Source organism: Oncorhynchus keta, unplaced genomic scaffold (assembly GCF_023373465.1).
Source record: "Oncorhynchus keta strain PuntledgeMale-10-30-2019 unplaced genomic scaffold, Oket_V2 Un_contig_1599_pilon_pilon, whole genome shotgun sequence".
Taxonomy (NCBI): Eukaryota; Metazoa; Chordata; class Actinopteri; order Salmoniformes; family Salmonidae; genus Oncorhynchus; species Oncorhynchus keta.
This window is the reverse complement of record NW_026279648.1, coordinates 130,748-149,898: the sequence shown is the minus strand read 5'-3', so window position 1 is coordinate 149,898 and position 19,151 is coordinate 130,748. Positions and strand designations below refer to the sequence as shown.

The 19,151-nt window shown below is 48.0% G+C and overlaps 3 protein-coding genes across 6 annotated transcripts in view; 2 read left to right on the top strand and 1 right to left on the bottom strand.

Annotated features, from left to right (window-relative positions):
• The first annotated feature begins 136 nt into the window (after positions 1-136).
• Positions 137-4,222, top strand: LOC118373728 (26S proteasome non-ATPase regulatory subunit 4-like). Of its 2 annotated transcripts, none has more exons than XM_035759938.2 (10): positions 137-304; positions 1,681-1,821; positions 1,984-2,098; positions 2,176-2,262; positions 2,343-2,411; positions 2,503-2,718; positions 2,879-2,987; positions 3,351-3,482; positions 3,561-3,622; positions 3,743-4,222. In XM_035759938.2, exons 1-10 carry the CDS (start codon positions 279-281, stop codon positions 3,917-3,919), a joined length of 1,134 nt encoding a protein of 377 aa, XP_035615831.1. In that variant the 5' UTR covers positions 137-278; the 3' UTR covers positions 3,920-4,222. The 2 variants fall into 2 exon arrangements, with proteins under 2 accessions (XP_035615831.1, XP_035615830.1); XM_035759937.2 differs by having other exon boundaries at positions 3,558-3,622.
• A 358-nt stretch (positions 4,223-4,580) lies between these two features.
• On the top strand, positions 4,581-18,259 carry LOC118373730 (zinc finger protein 687a-like). Of its 2 annotated transcripts, none has more exons than XR_008102137.1 (11): positions 4,581-4,731; positions 5,539-7,663; positions 8,219-8,474; positions 10,290-10,531; positions 10,675-10,859; positions 13,101-13,277; positions 14,408-14,570; positions 14,721-14,978; positions 15,115-15,470; positions 15,561-15,673; positions 15,829-15,860. XR_008102137.1 is itself a non-coding variant. In XM_052502600.1 (11 exons), the coding sequence occupies exons 2-11, from the start codon at positions 5,555-5,557 to the stop codon at positions 16,696-16,698; spliced, it is 4,266 nt and encodes a 1,421-aa protein (XP_052358560.1). In that variant the 5' UTR covers positions 4,581-4,731; positions 5,539-5,554; the 3' UTR covers positions 16,699-18,259. The 2 variants fall into 2 exon arrangements, 1 of the variants encoding a protein (XP_052358560.1); XM_052502600.1 differs by lacking the exon at positions 15,115-15,470 and adding an exon at positions 16,030-18,259 and having other exon boundaries at positions 15,829-15,922.
• Positions 18,260-18,322: 63 nt separating this feature from the next.
• LOC118380207 (otoancorin-like) overlaps positions 18,323-19,151 on the bottom strand; it is a 29,884-nt gene continuing 29,055 nt past the window's right edge. For both annotated transcript variants that reach the window (XM_052502602.1, XM_052502603.1), the window contains exon 29: positions 18,323-18,855. In XM_052502602.1, coding sequence (XP_052358562.1) covers positions 18,776-18,855 — 80 coding nt within the window. In that variant the 3' untranslated portion in view covers positions 18,323-18,775. The remainder of the gene's footprint in view (positions 18,856-19,151) is intronic.

Sequence of the window (19,151 nt, the reverse complement as noted above, 5' to 3'; positions counted from 1 at the left end):
AGGCTGCTCATAATGGCTGGGAAGGAAGGGCACAGAGGGTGGTATTGGTTCCACAATGAGTTATTTACACTAATTACTGAATTACTACATGGCTTGATGTATTTGATACCATTCCACTAATTATGCTTCAGCCCGTCCTCCCCAAGTAAGGTGCCACCAACCTCCTGTGGTGTACGTGTAAGTCGTTGTCAACAAATATATGCGCAGGTATTTTTGGGCCGAGCTGCATTTCCCATCGACCATCAGTTCTGGTGACGTAGCAACAAAAGGATTCCAAGATGGGACTCGAAAGTACTATGGTCTGGTAAGGGAAAGAAAAATAATAATTGTCATATGTTTTATTCTTTCAACTAAGTAAGAGGAAGAGTCTGTTTAGTTTAATGTGAACGTGGGTATTTTTTATCATGAAATTGCCGTTAAAATTAGTTATGTAAACACGTCAGGCCAGCAATCCTAGCCATTTTCCTGAGTCATTTTTGGCTTGCTAATGCTAGCTTCGCTATGACATGCAACGGTTGTGATTGCAATAAAATAATTCTGAGAATTTAGAGTAGCTTAGTTAGCAAGATGTACTCCGAGAAGTTGTTTCAAGTAAGGTCGTGATGGATTTTGTAACCAGCATTTCATCCCGAAACTTATCATTAGCTAGCTAGCATTCTTTGTTATTTGGTGAACAAGGCAGTAGTTTAAACATAAGGTTCGGTAAACGATCACCCCAGTCTTTGTTTCTGCCTACTGTAAGCTGTTCTGGATAAAAGCTTCCTATGTCAACATCGAAAACATTCGCTAGCTAGGCACTTGAATATGTCCCCTACCATCAATCTGTCTAGGGATTAGCAGTAGTATGGGAGAAGGTGGTAAAATGGAGAGTCCTGGTTGGGGAAAACGGTTGGCAGAATGTTATTACTGTTGCCAGTTAAAGGGCACACTTAGATGCACGTTGCAGAGGAGCCATTTCTTGGTTGCTAAAATTCTAATAGTTATACTTTGTTTGTGACAAAAGTAAGTATAGTGTAGAGCATCTAAACCACTGCGAAATATATTTTCCAAAATCCACATATTGTATTTTCAGCTGTTTTGAAGCTGGTGTACAAAACCAAACGTAAAATACTTTCTTTCAATGATAATTACATATAACTCGTATTTCTATGTGAATTTGGTCGGTGAGCCCAAAAACGTACACATTGCAGCATTAACTAATTTATGCAACCCTGTTCTAAATATAGATATAATACCAGCCACCCTGTCACTGTGCTCTAATACAGGGTTTCCCAAACTCAGCCCTGGTGCACGTTTTTTTTTCCGTCCTCGCACTACACAGCTGATTCAAATGAACTCATCAAGCTTTGGTGGTTTGAATCAGCTGTGTAGTGTTGGGGCAAAAAACTAAATGTGCACCCAAGGAGGGGCCCCAGGACCAAGTTTGGGAAACCCTGCTCTAGTGGGCCTTTATCGGGGATGGGCAAGTCCAGTCCTCGGGAGCCTAGTTGGTGTCACACTTTTGCTCCAGCTAACACGTCTGACTCCAATAATCAACTAATCATGATCTCTAAATCAGCTGTAGGGATGGGGGGAAAGGTGTGACACAACTCTGGCCCCTGAGGACTGGAGTTGCCCCTCCCTGGCCTACATGCTACACTGTGTAACGTATGTATGTACTGTGTTGTCCGTGCGCCTCAGTGTGGACAACAGTGAGTATATGAGGAATGGAGACTTCCTCCCCACCAGACTTCAGGCCCAGCAAGATGCTGTCAACATTGTGTGCCACTCCAAGACGCGCAGCAACCCTGAGAACAATGTGGGCCTCATCACCATGGCCAAGTAAGGAGCTGTGTGTGTGTGAGATGTCTTTGTGGTTGTCCTATGGTCGCAACAAAAAATTTAAACATTCATCATTTAGATATTACAGGATGCCTGGATGCTTGTGATTATTTTTAGTGATCGAGTGTAAGAAATGTTTAGTAACTATTGTTCTCTGCGCAGTAACTGTGAGGTGCTGACCACCTTGACTGCAGACGCGGGGAGGATACTGTCTAAACTGCACGCTGTCCAGCCCCGTGGAAACATCAGCTTCTGCACAGGCATCAGAGTGGCACATGTATGTATACTACACAACAATACACTTCAGCTTATTGTACGTCACGACACTGAACCCTGTGTCCTCTCCTTTCCCAGTTGGCGCTGAAGCACAGACAGGGGAAGAACCACAAGATGCGTATAATTGCCTTTGTGGGCAGCCCAGTGGAGGACAACGAGAAGGATGTGAGTGTTCTATCAATGCAGTGTGTTGATAGCTGCATGCATGTCCCCTCTGACATCATTTCCTGTCACATTCTCTCTAGCTGGTGAAAATGGCAAAGCGTCTAAAGAAAGAGAAAGTCAGTGTGGACATCATTAACTTTGGAGAGGAGGTACCAAATATCTTACCTAATATTTATCTGGTCTCATTATTTCTTTATAGCCATCACTGTCTCCCTTATATAACCTCCTTTTGGTCTCCAGGAGGTGAACACAGAAAAGCTGACGGCCTTCATCAACACTCTGAATGGGAAGGAAGGAGCAGGGTCCCACCTTGTGACAGTGCCTCCAGGCCCCAGTCTGGCTGATGCCCTGCTGTCCTCTCCTATCCTTGCTGGGGAGGGAGGAGCCATGCTGGGCCTGGGGTCCAGTGACTTTGAGTTTGGAGTGGACCCCAGTGCAGACCCAGAGCTGGCACTGGTGAGAGGGGGAGGACAAGATGGGTTGATCATCCTCTCTCACTCTTGTTTTTACACTTTCTAGTTCTTTCTCACTCTCATTGCCTCTTTTTTGGATGATTATTATCGTATGCTACAATCTTCCCCCTTTGATCTTTTTCTGCACTCTGTGCCTTCTCCAGGCTCTGAGGGTGTCTATGGAGGAACAGAGACAAAGGCAGGAGGATGAGACTCGCAGGGCAGCAGTGGTGTCTGCTACTGAGGCCGGGGTTCCCTCGCCTACTGCTGACGGTGAGACAAATGCACAACTCTCCATCTACACCCTGTACACATAACTATAAACCTCTACCTACAAACTTGGAAGGTTGCGAGTTCAAACCCCGAGCTGACAAGGTACAAATCTGTCGTTCTGCCCCTGAACAGGCAGTTAACCCACTGTTCCCAGGCCGTCATTGAAAATAAGAATATGTTCTTAACTGACTCGCCTGGTTAAATAAAGTTAAAATTAAAAATAAAATAAAAATCACTCATCTATAACTGGCAACCAACCAATGTCCATGCACCATTATCTCTCTCCCCTCTCTGTACTTGGATCTTCCCTGGAGGGAGGCACTGCATATGGGGGGATAAACTGTTAACCACCTCCTATTCTAGAGTCAGACGAAGCTCTGCTGAAGATGTCAGTCCCCCAGGCTGACACGGCCACGCCCGCTATGCCCGACTTCAGCCGCATGACAGAGGACGAGCAGATTGCCTACGCCCTACAGATGTCCATGCAGGGTGGAGGTCAGTGACATACACCTGTTATAACCAGTTATAACATGCACAGTCAGTCTGTAACATCTGTCCTATCCTACCCAGCAGAGTTTGGTGCAGAGTCAATGGACATGGACACAGGAGCCCCTGTAGACTCAGAGGGTGCTAAGGTACGGCCAACTCTCTCACACCACTGAGATGAAAGTGTACATGTGTAGCGGACATATCCCGCCTGTTACACATGCTCAAATGCTCTTGTTTTTCTAGCGTATGTTAATCTCTCTCTGCAGGATGAGGAGGACTATGATGTGATGCAGGACCCAGAGTTCCTCCAAAGCGTCCTGGAGAACCTACCGGGTGTCGACCCCAACAACGAGGCCATCCGGAATGCCATGGGCTCGCTGGCTTCACAGACAGGATCCAAACCTGACAGCAAGAAAGACAAAGACGATGAGAAGAAGAAATGAACATTTACACAGTAAACATAATAGATACCCTGGCGTTGACCTGTTGACAATGGCTCCTTTAATATAATAGTTGTGCAAACTGTAACCTCAGATGACCTCTAGGTTTTTTTTTGTTGTATCGCCATACTCAAACAGTTGAATAAGGCTTTCTTTATCTTTGTTGTGTGAAGGTTAATGATGCATGTTGCCTTTAAAAAATAAAAGTTTGTACTAAAGTGGGACCTTATATCAACCCAAGCACATTCGGTAAGTGTACATTTTATGTGCTGATAATAATAAATAAATTTACATAATTCAAGGGAACATCTCGGCTGGTTGTTGTGGAGTTTTGTGCCAAAGTTGACATGCTCTACACACTCCTTCCAAAGAGGGGATTGATGACGACACAACAGATGTGGTGGAATATGAACTTGACTTTTAGTATAAAAATGTCAGATAAACATTGATTTTATTGCAAACTATCCCTGTGTAAACTAGGTCTTTCTGAAAAGCCATGCTTTGTGAAACACATAAGATACATTGTCTAAATGTTGTCCCTGCAACAAAAGCATGCCCTTGGCTTTGGAGGACATTGTGCCATAAAGGTTATTTGATTATACCACTGCCATTTTCAGGAAATGATAGCCAACACTCGCCAGAGCAAGAACAATGCATTACAATATAACACGTATGTACGTCAGGAGTGTGTCAAATTGCATATACAGCTTCCAAAGTTGACACGTTATGAACCTGGCAGGACCTATCTCTCCCCGTCGTTTCTGGTGACGAACAACTCATGCGTCAAAAAGGAAAGTCGGGAACCGAAGAGCCAGGTAAACAAACCATTTCCTTCACATTTAAAACTAGATATACATTTCTGCTTGTCACATATACCCGTATAAACCACGTATTCAAATGAATGTTCTTAAATCCTTTCCAATTGTAAGGTTTAAATACCTGAAAAGCAGGCGTTAAAAGGCTTCATTGCTTTGACGACGACGTAGAAAATTCTAGCTAGCTAAGTAATGTTAGCTACGCTAGCTGGTCGGAGGAATGCTAAAAGGGAACGTAACTAGTTAGTGTATGTGTGCTGAGGTGGTTGACAGCTCAGTGTGGTAGCTAGCTACATAGCTAAATACACATTCTGTGGATAAAATATCCACATTTTGTGTTCTCGCAAACTCAGCGAGCATAGTTAGCTAGTACAGCTGCACTGCATGAAACATGTGCAACAAGGGGAAAAAACGCTGTCTGAAAATTAGGCCTTGCTATCGGTCTTTCTTGCTGCCTTTGCTGTACTAACTTGCTAACATTAGCGCAGTAGCCAGTTCACACGAGGGCAGTAGGGGAACTCGAACTTTCAAATACGTTTCTGACTTCCAAATAAAGTGGTTCCTTCTAACTGCTAACTCATTCAACAAGTTTGCCAGGCGTGGGGTTTATTGGGTTATAGTAATTAACTTACATAGCTACCTGAAATATAGGCTATTCAACATTATGATGATACACGTTCAAAACAGGAAGTCACATCTACGTTTATCATGAATTATCAAGATTCATAGTATTCGGTCCTGCCTCAGGCTTTGGTTGGGTTGGGGACAACAGTGTTTATTTCTCACTCTTGTGTGTCCGTTCTGCAGGTTTTGTAATCCGGGAATGGGGGACATGAAAACCCCAGATTTCGACGACTTGTTGGCAGCCTTCGACATTCCAGACATCGATGCCAAAGAGGCCATCCAGTCTGTGCCAGAAGAGGGTGGGGAGGGGTCAGGGAAGGTCGGGGGCAGCGTGTCGGGGGCCGGGGGTCCCTCGCCAAGACCTTCCAGCCCCACTGACTCCCCTCCCAACTCCCAAAGTGAACCTCCAGTGGTCAGTGTGATTGTTAAGAACAGGGTGAGGCCTGACTCCTATGAAGAGACTGAGGGGTCAGATGAAGAGGATGGGGACAGCCCTGGGGGCAGTGGGACAGACCCTGAGGTGGAGACTGGGATGGGAGTCAAGGGGGGCCTGCTGAATTCACAACTGGCTCCTAGGATGCCTGGTTTGGTCGCCTCAGAACCTCTGCTCCAGAATGGGTTTGAAGGGTCCACAGTCACGCTGGAGCCCAGTGTGAGAGACCAGGGGCTGGGCCAGGCGTTGGGCCAGGCCAACGGGGAGCTCTGGTCAACCTGCTCCCCTCCCACTGCGAGTGAAGGAGGGGGCAGCATTGGAGGCGTAGGGGGGTCGGCCAGCACAACCAAACATACAGTTAATATTCTCAACAGACGGAAACCTCTCTCCTCTCATACCTCTGCCGGTCCTATAACCTCCACATCCTCCTCATCATCATTGTCGTCCCCACTCTCTGTCAACCCACACCTCTCTCCTCCCTCCATCCTGAGTGAGGACACTCTGTGCCCTCCCAGGCCTCTTTCCTCCCCCCTTCCCTCCAACGGAAGCCTGAGAGTGGGGGTGAGGCGCATCATGGACTCGGATGAGGACGACTCTGAACCGGATTTGGGAAGCCCGCTAGTGATCCAAGAGAGCCCAGATTCTCCCATGTGCTCCCCTCCCAAATTTCCACGCAGACACCGCCAAGTGTCCTCTTCAGAGCTGTTCAGCTCCCCAACTCCCTCCTCCCCTCCTCTCCTCTCTTGCCCTCCTCCTCTCTCCTCCAAACCCCCTCCCTCCATCTCTCAGGCATCTTCCAGCTCTAAACCGCCCCCTCCAGATGAAGTACCCTCCACCCCCAGGTCTCCCTCCCCTCCTCCTGCCCAGCCCCAGGCCCGTCAGTCCTGGCTGGCTGCTGCCCTCAGTAACCCCAGACCCATCTCTAGCCCTGTGATGGAGGAAAGAAACCCGGAACATGTGATCGAGGAGAGGGACTCACCAGAGAGCCCCCCGCCTGACCAGACAGGTTCTGCTATGTCCACTGTGTCCAAGAGGAGCTCCAGCCCGGCACCAACCTCAGCATCAACTCCACAGGGGGCTAGAGAGGGAGAGGAGCCCATGGAGAGTGAGCCTAGCCTGGGGTGCAGGTCAGACAACAGTGAGAAGATGGAGGTTGTGGATGGAAGACAAACAGGAGACACAGAGACGGCTCCGGCCAATTCTACGACGACACCAACAGCCCCCGTTCGCCCACTCAAAGTCCGAATCAAAACAGTCAAGACCCCGACAGGCAGCATCACCAGGACAGTGACACGAGTAGCATCCAAAGGAGCAGGGGGGACCCCCTCAAAAGGCGCAGATGGTTCCAAACCCTCCCCCGGGGGTCGTAAGGTCCTCAGCCGGCCCAAGAGGGTGGCATCTCAGCAGCCTCCGCAGCAGAAGTCAAAGGGTGGCAGCCTCCTGCCTGTGTCTACACTCCAGGATGCAAGTACTGCCATGTTGATGGCTGCCAGCAAGGCCCAAAACAAGATGGCCGCCGACAGCAACAAGCCCAAAGTGTCGGCTACGGCTGTTAGCATCACCAAGTCAGCAGCCCTCCCCTCTGTCTCTTCTGCCTCCCCCAGATTCAGTCCAGGGGGGGCTGGCGTGCGCAGCCTAGGTCAGAAGACCCTGAATGGGGGTGTGTCTGTGTCACCCTCCCCCCTCCTCACCCCTCAGGGGGGCAGTAGACCAGCCTCCATAGTGAACAGTACAGGAGCCATTATCTCCAGGAGCCAGTCCAGTCTGGTGGAGGCCTTCAACAAGATCCTCAATAGCAAGAACCTGCTGCCCAGCTACAGACCAGACCTCTGTACACCACTACCACCGGAGTGGGACCTGCCTCTGCCTGCACAGGTAATAGACCTAGGTCTATATTAGGGGTATTCAACTCTTACACCATGAGGTCCGGAGCCTGCTGCTTTTCTGTTCTACCTGATAATGAATTGCACCCACCTGGTGTCCCAGGTCTAAATCGGTCCCTGATTAGATGGGAACAATGAAAAAACACAGTGGAACTGGCTTTGAGGTCCAGAGTTAAGGTTAATGGGTCTGTATCAGCATGGATTCAATATTGCACTAGTAGTGGTTGGGATAAAAGCGCATGTCCAATTTCTGTTAGACCTTGTGTTCTGTAGATCAATAAATCGCTCTTGTTTATGTTGTGTTTTTTTATGGTCACACACCAGATAGGTGCAGTGAAATGTGTTGTTTTACAGGGTCCGCCATAGTACTACAGCACCCCTGGAGGAAATTAGGTTTAGTACCTCGCTCAAGGGCACATATTAATCCCCAAAGGGAAAATTTGATTACGCCAGCCAATACATACAAGACCAATGAATATGCATTGTATCTAGAGACATGTCATCGACATAGGTATTGTATTCATGTTGTTCTTCCTTTGCGTCGCAGGGCTACCGCTGTCTGGAGTGTGGCGATGCGTTTGCCCTGGAGCGCAGCCTGGCCCGCCACTATGACCGGCGGTCCCTGAGGATTGAGGTGACTTGTAACCACTGTGCCAAGCGGCTGGCATTCTTCAACAAGTGCAGCCTGCTGCTCCATGCCAGGGAACACAAGGAGAGGGGACTGGTCATGCAGTGTTCCCACCTGGTCATGAGACCTGTCAGTGTAGAGCAGATGATAGGCCAACAGGACACCACTCCCATCGGTGAGAGAGACTGTGTGCTATTACCTTCATATCTCACCTAGGACTGTATACATACAGTGCATTCGGAAAGTATTCAGACCCCTTGACTTTTTTCACATTTTTTTTTAGTTTACAGCCTTATTCTAAAATGGATGAATTTGTTTTCCCCCCTCAATCTACACACAATACCCCATAATGACAAAGTAAAAACAGGTTTTTAGAAATGTTTGCAAATGTCTAAAAAAATTTAAATTTACATTTGTTTTCAGACCCTTTACTTTGCCGAGGCACCTTTGGCAGCGATTACAGCCTTGAGTCTTGGGTATGACACTACAAGCTTGGCACACCTGTATTTGAGGAGTTTCTCCCATTCTTCTCTGCAGATCCTCTCGAGCTCTGTCAGGTTGGGTGGGGAGTGTCGCTGCACAGCTATTTTCAGGTCCCTCCAGAGCTGTTCAATCGGCTTCAAGTCTGGGTTCTGGTAGGACCACTCAAGGACATTCAGAGACTTGTCCCGAAGCCACTCCTGTGTTGTCTTGGCTGTGTGCTTAGGGTTGTTGTCCTGTTGGAAGGTGAACCTTCTCCCCAGTCTGAGGTCCTGAGCGCTCTGGAGCAGGGTTTTCGTCAAGGAGATCAATGTACTTTTCTCTGTTCATCTTTCCCTCGATCCTGACTAAGCTCCCAGTCCCTGCCGCTGGAAAACATCCCCACAGCATGAGGCTGCCACCACCGTGCTTCACCATAGGGATGGTGCCAGGTTTCCGTCAGACGTGACGCTTGGCATTCATGGTCTGAAAGTCCTTTAGGTGCCTTTTGGCAAACTCCAAGTGGGCTGTCATGTGCCTTTTACTGAGGAGTGCCTCTTACTTCCATCTGGCCACTCTACAATAAAGGCCTGATTGGTGGATTGCCTCAGAGATGGTTGTCCTTCTGGAAGGTTCTCCCATCTCCACAGAGGAACTCTAGAGCTCTGTCAGAGTGACCATCTGGTTCTCCATCACTTCCCTAACCAAGACCCTTCTCCCCCGATTGCTCAGTTTGGCCGGGCGACCAGCTCTAGATAGAGTCTTGGTGGTTCCAAACTTCTTCCATTTAAGAATGATGGAGGCCACTGTTCATTTTTTGGTACCCTTATCCAGGTCTATGCCTCGACACAATCCTCTCTCTGAGCTTTACGGACAATTCCTTCTATCTCATGTCTTGGTTTTTGCTCTGACATGCACTGTCAACTGTGGGACCTTATATAGACAGGTGTGTGCCTTTCCAAATCATGTTCAATCAATTGAATTTACCACAGGTGCACTCCAATCAAGTTGTAGAAACATCTCAAGGATGATCATTGGAAACTGGATGCACCTGAGCTCAATTTGGAGTCTCATAGCAAAGGGTCTAAATACTTATTTAAATAAGGTATTTCTGTTTTAAAAAAATGTAATACATTTGCAATTATTTCTAAAAAACGTTTTTTACACCTCATCATTATGGGGTATTGTGTGTAGATTGATGAGGGGAAAAAATGTAATACATTTTAGAATAAGGCTGTAACGTAACAAAATGTGGAGAAAGTCAAGGGGTCTGGATACTTTCCAAATGCACTGTAAAGCATCTCAGAGTAGTAGTGCTGATCTAGGATCAGATTTGACTTTGAGATCATAATGAATATTATATAAACGGGGGGACCTGATCGTAGATCAGTACTCCTACTCTGAGACGCTTTATGAATACTAGTGCAGCGCTGTTTATCAGTACCTATCTACCCCACCTCTCTCTTTACCTTTCACTCCCCTTCCCCTATATTCCCCTATCTATCTCTCCATCTCTCTATGCCTCCTTCAGGCATGCTCTCTCCCTCCCTTTCCACCTCCTCTGTCCCAGCGTCCTCTGCTCCGGCTGTGACTTCAGCCGTGACCCCGGTAACCCTGAGCCCCGCCCCCCAGCTGCAGCAGCCAATCATCAGTAAGAAGGCGACAGAGCCGGTGCTGTACACCAATAACAAGTGTCCTGAGTGTAAGGTGCAGTTCTGCAGCAAGGCTGAGGTGGCTGCCCACTTCCAAGAGGTCAAACCAGCCCTTAACACTGTGAGTAGAGCAGTGTGTGTGTGTTCAAAAATACACAGGACTTTTTCAGTCTAGACACTGTATGTAATAGCTTGTTTCATGGCTTTAGGAGTACCTGCCTTACTGACCTATGCACCCTCCTTTTCCCATCTCTCTCCCTCCAGTCCTGTACGGAGTGTTCTCCTCCCATGCTCCTTCCTAACGGCTGCAGTGCCTCTGCTCACGCTCGCATCCACAACCCCCGCCCCCCCTATGTCTGCCCAGAGTGTGGGGGTGTGGCCAAGCAGCCAGCCTTTCAATCCCATTTGGAGGAGGCCTGCCTCCATTTCACACGACGCATCGGATACCGGTGACCTTTCACCCCTCACTCCCTCTGTGGTTGAAGCAAACCTAGTTACTCCCGTAGACACTAATCTAGGATCAGATTACTTTACCACCAATTAGGGCTGTAGCGGTCATGTAATTTTGCAGAAGTCTGCCGGTCTCAAGGAATTAAACCGTTAATTAACGTAAACGTGCACCTTTGGAACGTCAATATATAATAAGTCTATGTAATGTACACCATCACAATAAATGTATTATTTTAGTCAGGTCTAAAACATTTTGATTTGAAGAAAATGTATTTCAGAAGAAAATAATTTGAGTTGGGCTACTGTAGGCCTATGTTATCTGGCTAAGCTCCATGCCATAGGCTGTAGGCTTGTTAATTTAGCTTTTAGCTGATAATATATGCCTTTTATTTTATAGTAAGAACAGTATAATTGAACTTAGCTGGGGGAGGGGGTCCCATTACAGAGTGTGTTCGCGTATGAAGTAGCTATGTTGAGCATAAAAGTGATCATTTGAAACGGGTCCTATATTCTAGATTTTGAGTTATTTGAGAACTTTAAAAGCATAATCGGTCGACCTCTAATCTGTATGCACTCCAATAGTGAATGGAGGCTGCATGCTTTCCCGCAGGTCTGTTTTGAAGACGACTTGGGTTTTATAGCAGAGCATGTGCTTAATATGAGCAGCTGAGAAATAAATATAACAACACTTATTTCACTCCACACATCAAACATTGTTTGAGGAGCATGTTCTAGCTGCCCTACAGGCATGCTCCTGCTGCCCTACAGGCATGCTCTGGCTGCCCTACAGGCACGCTCCTGCTGCCCTACAGGCAAGCTCCGGCTGCCCTACAGGCACGCTCCTGCTGCCCTACAGGCAAGCTCCGGCTGCCCTACAGGCACGCTCCTGCTGCCCTACAGGCAAGCTCCTGCTGCCCTACAGGCACGCTCCTGCTGCCGTACAGGCACGCTCCGGCTGCCCTACAGGCACGCTCCGGCTGCCCTACAGGCACGCTCCGGCTGCCCTACAGGCACGCTCCTGCTGCCCTACAGGCAGACTCCGGCGGCCCTACAGGCACACTCCGGCGGCCCTACAGGCATGATCCGGCTGCCCTACAGGCATGCTCCGGTGGCCCTACAGGCATGCTCCGGTGGCCCTACAGGCATGCTCCGGCTGCCCTACAGGCATACTCCTGCTGCCCTACAGGCATGCTCTGGCTGCCCTACAGGCACGCTCCTGCTGCCCTACAGGCAAGCTCCGGCTGCCCTACAGGCACGCTCCTGCTGCCCTACAGGCAAGCTCCGGCTGCCCTACAGGCACGCTCCTGCTGCCCTACAGGCATGCTCCTGCTGCCCTACAGGCAAGCTCCTGCTGCCCTACAGGCACGCTCCTGCTGCCGTACAGGCACGCTCCGGCTGCCCTACAGGCACGCTCCTGCTGCCCTACAGGCACGCTCCTGCTGCCCTACAGGCACGCTCCGGCTGCCCTACAGGCACGCTCCTGCTGCCCTACAGGCACGCTCCTGCTGCCCTACAGGCATACTCCGGCGGCCCTACAGGCACACTCCGGCGGCCCTACAGGCACGCTCCGGCGGCCCTACAGGCACGCTCCGGCTGCCCTACAGGCACGCTCCGGCTGCCCTACAGGCACGCTCCGGCGATGGAGGGACAGTAGAGCCCTGAGTACCAGGCAATTAGGACCTGATGGAGGGACAGTAGAGCCCTGAGTACCAGGCAATTAGGACCTGATGGAGGGACAGTAGAGCCCGGAGTACCAGGCCATTAGGACCTGATGGGGGGACAGTAGAGCCCGGAGTACCAGGCCATTAGGACCTGATGGAGGGACAGTAGAGCCCAGAGTACCAGGCCATTAGGACCTGATGGGGGGACAGTAGCGCCCGGAGTACCAGGCCATTAGGAGCTGATGGAGGGACAGTAGAGCCCGGAGTACCAGGCCATTAGGACCTGATGGAGGGGTAGTAGAGCCCTGAGTACCAGGCAATTAGGACCTGATGGTAGTTAGTGTCTTGAGTACTATTAACACATGTCCAGAGTGCATAAGAGGAGATTACCATCACTCAACAATCACATGGAATTTTACTGTGGTCATGACTCGTGACTGCCAGTGTGTTGGTAATATAGTCACCGCAACAGCCACCAACCCATGCTTTAACTATTAGGAGGATGAAGAAATATCTGACACTGAATCAGTGTTTAGGGACAACATCTACAACAATGTTTCTCTCTCTGTCTGTCTGCAGGTGTTCTAGTTGTCAGGTGGTGTTCGGAGGGTTAAACTCGGTCAAGTCCCATATCCAGACGGCCCACTGTGAGGTGTTCCATAAGTGTCCCAGCTGCCCGATGGCCTTCAAGTCCTCCCCCAGCGCCCAGAGCCACATCAACACCCAGCACCCCACACTCACTGGAGGACAGGCCAAGTATGTACACACACACACACACACACACACACACACTTGTTGTGTTCTCAGATTTTTTAAATTTACATTTTTAAATTTCACCTTTTATTTAACCAGGAAGGCCAGTTGAGAACAAGTTCTTATTTACAACTGCGACCTGGCCAAGATAAAGCAAAGCAGTGCAACACAAACAATAACACAGAGTTACACATGGAATAAACAAACATACAGTCAATAACACAATAGAAAGAGAAAAAAAGTCTATATACAGTGTGTGCAAATGGAGTAAGGAGTTAAGGCAATAAATAGGCCATAGTAGTGAAGTAATTACAATTTAGCAATTAAACACTGGACTGATAGACGAGCAGATGATGATGTGCAAGTAGAGATACTGGTGTACAAAAGTGAGGTAGGTAGATTGAATGGGCTATTTAGGTAGATTGGATGGGCTATTTACAGATGGGCTGTGTACAGCTGCAGCGATCGGTATGCTGCTCAGATAGCTGATGCTTAAATTTAGTGAGGGAGATATAAGTCTCCAACTTCAGCAATTTTTGCAATTTGTTCCAGTCATTGGCAGCAGAGAACTGGAAGGAAAGGCAGCCAACAGAGGTGTTGGCTTTGGGGGTGACCAGTGAGATATACCTGCTGGTGTTATGGTGATCAGTGAGCTGAGATAAGGCGGAGCTTTACCTAGCAAAGACGACCTGGAGCCAGTGGGTCTGGCGACTAATATGTAGCGAGGGCCAGCCGACGAGAGCATACAGGTCGCAGTGGTGGGTGGTATATCGGGCTTTGGTGACAAAATGGATGGCACTGTGATAGACTGCATCCAGTTTGCTGAGTAGAGTGTTGGATGATATTTTGTAAATGACATCGCCAAAGTCGAGGATCGGTAGGATAGTCAGTTTTACGAGAGTATGTTTGGGAAGGAGAGTTGACAGTCTAACCAGACACCTAGGTATTTGTAGTTGTTCACATATTCTAAGTCAGAACCATCCAGAGTAGTGATGCTAGTCGGGCGGGCGGGTGCGGGCAGCGATCAGTTGAAGAGCATGCATTTAGTTTTACTAGCATTTAAGAGCAGTTGGAGGCCACGGAAGGAGTGTTGTGTGGCATTGAAACTTATACCCTTCACTCCTTCCTTACAGGATGATCTACAAGTGTGTGATGTGTGACACAGTATTTACCCAGAAGCCACTGCTGTACGTCCACTTTGACACCCACCTAGTCAAGCAGAAGGTGCACGTGTTCAAGTGTCCTGAGTGCCCCAAGCTCTACGCGCAGAGAAGTTCCATGCTGGAGCACATCAAGGTACATCTATGGGTTCCCCTCTCACACAGTCCTTCTCCAGACTGGGTTTGGGTCAGTCAGTTCTGTTGATATGAAATGTAGCTTAACTTTCCTCCATCTCCCTATCTGCTGTGTTCCTTTTTCTATTCTCCTTCCCCTTCCCTCGCTCAGACTACTCACAGAGGCCCTGCGGTCAAACAGGAAGTTCCCGTTGCCATGGCGCCCTCCCCCACCCCTCCCCCCCGGGTGCGTAGCTTGGTGAAGACTGAGAGCTCTGACGGAGAGGAGTGGGGAAGGGAGGAAGAGGAGGAGGAAGAGAGGGATGGAGAGACCAATAAGACAAGCCCAGGGTGGAGCTGTGCTCCCTGCCATGCCCGCTACGCTGACAGAGAGGACTACATTACCCATATGGCCGAGCAGCATGGCAAGGTCAGGAACATAGCCTGCACATAGACAGTTAAATGTTTCATGCAGTAGTGATATACCGTTTGATGTGCAGTACAGTAGATTGATTCTGAATCGGTTCTAACTGATCAGTGATCCATTGTATCTTCTGACCCTCTAGGTCAGGCCTACTCTACTGCCGGCCCACGGGCCCAGTCCTGCCCAAAATTAACCCCTAACTGGCCCTTAAACGAATCACCTAATCACCACAGGCCCAATCCTCACTTGAGAAAAGTTATGCTTAATACGTCACTTACGTTCTTCCATCAAAATACGATCAGAGTTTATTTATGCTCAACTTTGAGCTCCCCAGGTGTTTCTCAAGTTGGGATTGGGCCCGATCATATAGGTTATAAAGTCATATCATGTATATCTAAAGTTCTGGAGCACAGTCACCTCTCACATGAAGTGGAGGGATCCAGGAAAGTTTGCCCTCTTTTTTTTCTTTGAAGAACAGATTTTCAGCCGTTTTTCTCAGTAAGCATCATTGTCTTTAGTAGCCTTTCTGTTTTTAAACTAGGGGAGCTGAGGGGACTGTTCACTGTAAGGTGCCTGTGTTTTGTGTAGATCCTGAAGAAGTTCCCGTGTAGTCTGTGTGAGAACTCCTTCTCCTCCACGTCCAGCCTCAGACGCCACATCAGAGTCAAACACAAGGGCATCAAACGAGCATTCCACTGCCGGTGAGTATGCACACTACACCCTAACCCCAACATCAGAGTCTAAATGAGTCATCCACTAAGTATGCACACTACACGCAAACCCCTATACTACCCTACAACAGCTGTATCTCACCTTAACCCCTACACTAAACCCTAACGTGTGTTTGTGTGTGTAGGTTGTGTGGTGAGGGTAAGAGGACGTTCAGCAGTAGACTGGTGTTGGAGAGACATGTCCAGCTGAGACACGGCATGTCAGCTCTGGACACAAAGGTACAGTTCCACTTTCTCTCACAACTACCGACTGCAGCCTTTATATAGGAAGATCGGTTATTAATGCTAAATGTCATTAACTCTAATTCTCTCTGTCTGTCTGTCAGCGAGGGAGGGGTGCAGAAGGGGCCGACAGTTCCTCGGAGCAGGACGGAGGCTCCAACCCTCCGTTCACTGTTTCAGCTGAGGAAGACGGAGGAGGAGGGTTGAAGACTGAGGAGGAAGAGGACGATGTGACCGAGGGCATCATCCCTGCTAAGAGACCTTGCGTCACCTCCTCGGCCCCCCCTCCCCAGCCAGAGTCTGGGTTCCACTGTACTCCGTGTGGCTTCACCACCGAGGACCGCGCCGTCTTCCTGGACCACATCCCCCAGCACCGCTCCGAGGCCCTGGGGGGAGGAGTCAGCCTGCAGTGTCTACAGTGTGGAGCCTGCTTTGCCTCCGCCCCCTCCCTCTCCCGCCACCGCTTCATCAGCCACAGGGTTCGAGACACGCCCCCTGACAACCACAGCCGTCACGGCCATAACGACTGCTCCCTGACACCATCGCCCGGCAAAGGCGGTAACCACGGTGACGGGAGTCCCAGAGGGGGTTCCCTGCCGGGGTCTCCCTCTTCCTCGTCTCACCCCCCCACACCGCTGGGGGAGGACGGGGAGGGCAGGGTGGGGTGTAGGGTGTGTGGGAAACGCTTTGAGAAGGTTTCAGATCTGAACACACACTTCAGGACTCACGGCATGGCCTTCATCACCGCACGCAAGACAGACAAACCTGTCTGAGAGAGAGGGAAGGGAAGGTAGAGAAGGAGGAGAGATAGAGAGAGAGGAGATAATATTTTGGAGGGAAGGAGGGTGAGAGAGTACTATAAACTGCAGATATTTTAGTAAGAGAGAGGAGGTATGGGAAGGAAAGCTCTTCACTGTAAACTGTTCTTCAGCAGTGTGTTCGTGTCATCACTTATCCAACACACAAGCACATTGTGATAACAGTTGTTGTTTTCATTCAATTCTTTCTTATTGAATTTTCTGTCACATTTGTTATATGGCAGCCATAACCTGTATGTTTGTCTGACTGATTCTGGACGCAGTACCTCAGGTGATGTACCTGTCTAAACTGAGCTAGTATTAATATCTTCTCACTGAGTTGTAAACAATGGAGGCTGTTGAGGGGAGGACGGCTCATAATAATGGCTGGAACGGAACACATGGAAAGGCATCAAACACATGGTTTCCATGTATTTGAAACCATTCCACTCCAACCATTACCACGAACCCATCCTCCCCAATTAAGGTGCCACCAACCTCCTTTGGTTGTAAATGAGTTATGACACGGATTATTACAGGTTATATTACAAAATAACACTTCCATTCAGAAGTGTACTTTTTAAAATGGAGACAGTTAACCACCAGTCAGTCTACAGCTGAGTTCTATTAGGTTTCTGTTGTCTGTCATCAACAGGGAATGTGACTGGTGTTGGAAGAGAATAGTCAACATGGGGGTGTGATTTGCTTATCGATTTGAATGTTTCAGTTTTCTATGGTTCATCCAAGCACAGAATCTCACAGTGGATTGGTGACAGCCACCACTGGTCATTCTCTGTGTAGAGCCCGTCCCAGTTCTCATTCTCACTATTGCATTGATTTTCTTATAGTTTTGTTCATAGTATTTGATTTAAGGGTTTGTGTATGTGCAGGTATTTGTTTTTCATTGTAAGCTCTGGATTGGCTTTGTCTGTTGAATGTTCTCCGTTCTCATCCCCGTCCGTCTAGCCATATAGTATGATCAGGGATGAGAGTGGCTCCACAGAGACGTCAGGCAGAGTATTCCTATTGATCCGGCCTTGTAACATCAGAACATCCCATCTCAAGATGACCCTCTATAACCTGGAGGGGTTGGACCCTTCCATTACTAAAGTGTGGTTGTACTTGACCACAACTGAACCATAACCATGTAAATATGAGTACTAGACATCTATCCTCTTTCTCTCTCTGAGAGGGAGGGAGATATGGATGGAGTGATAGTGAAACTCCTGGTGTAGGAGGAGAGGTGTGAAGGGTTGAGGACAGTGATTGTATGCTAAAGAAAAGCATTTAAGGCGTATTGAACTACAGTAAAACATCAAATAAAGATACTTTAACTTAAAGATTAGTCACCAATCAGCGGTGTTAACTGTTCTCTTCTACTCTTTTGATAAAGGTATTGTGTGCGTCTCTCCAGCTAGAGTTTCTTCAGTCTTCAGAGATTACAATGTTATCACACAGCCCTCTTTCCCCCTGTAACCCAATTCTATGTTTTCTTTCTTGCGTAGAGCATTTCTAATAAAATACCCAGAGAAAGTGATTATTATATTCTGAGTCTTATTTGAGCTTCTGTCAGTCGTAACAATCCATAGAGTAAGTGATAGTAGGTTCATAATCTTTATTATTAACTTAGTCTTCCACTTCCAATTTTATCAGCACTGGATTAGCACCCATAATCCTCGTTTTATGATCCCAACTCTCAGAAAACAACCAATGCAGAACACCGACTCACACATCATTACATGTTCCAGCATTGTCCTAATAGAATAGACCCACCATTGCAACAAAGATATAGAAAGATACATATTTCTTTAACAAATAGAATAAAAATATCTTAAGTGCTTTTACATTGTCACAGGTATCTGCTTTGATGTGATCAAGGCCTGCTCTGGCTTAATCTAGAATAGTTTTTTTTTTAAAGAAGCAGGATATAAAGTTATATTTGTTACTGTTAAATGTGTTAAAATATGCCATATTATTGACAATCTCTCTTCTTGTTCAACACATGCATGAGTAGTTCCATATGTCATGCATGTCTATTGGATGTGTAGTTTCACTACAGGACAAACCCCAGCAGTAGGAACAAGAAGGGCTGCATAAAGACTCCAACTCCCAGAGTTCCCAGCATAGATGCTCCTGGTGGAGAAAAAATAATACATTAAACCACTTGACCTCTCTCTCTCTCTCTTGCCTATTCATCTTCATTTCAGTTTCTTCCTCATAGTCTAATCAACTCTTTCTCTTACCTGACCACAGGAGCATTCCTTTATCTCTACCCATCTCCATCTTTCACTCATGTTGTGTTCATAACATCTCGTAAATTTGTAATTACCAGCTGGGAAATATCCACTTGTCAATAAGGCAGGTAGCCTATTGGTTAGAGCATCGGGCCAGTAACCGAAAGGTTGCTGGATCGAATCCCCGAGCTGAGC

What these genes read in the sequence shown, in the direction of transcription:
- LOC118373728 (XM_035759937.2), top strand. Translation starts at nt 279, where the DNA reads ATGGGACTCGAAAGTACTATGGTCTG. An exon ending in GGCCTCATCACCATGGCCAA is followed by an intron (nt 1,822 to 1,983) that starts GTAAGGAGCTGT and finishes TTCTCTGCGCAG; the next exon opens with TAACTGTGAGGTGCTGACCA. An exon ending in CAGGCATCAGAGTGGCACAT is followed by an intron (nt 2,099 to 2,175) that starts GTATGTATACTA and finishes CTCCTTTCCCAG; the next exon opens with TTGGCGCTGAAGCACAGACA.
- LOC118373730 (XM_052502600.1), top strand. Translation starts at nt 5,555, where the DNA reads ATGGGGGACATGAAAACCCCAGATTTCGACGACTTGTTGGCAGCCTTC. An exon ending in ACACGACGCATCGGATACCG is followed by an intron (nt 10,860 to 13,100) that starts GTGACCTTTCAC and finishes GTCTGTCTGCAG; the next exon opens with GTGTTCTAGTTGTCAGGTGG. An exon ending in CCATGCTGGAGCACATCAAG is followed by an intron (nt 14,571 to 14,720) that starts GTACATCTATGG and finishes TCCCTCGCTCAG; the next exon opens with ACTACTCACAGAGGCCCTGC.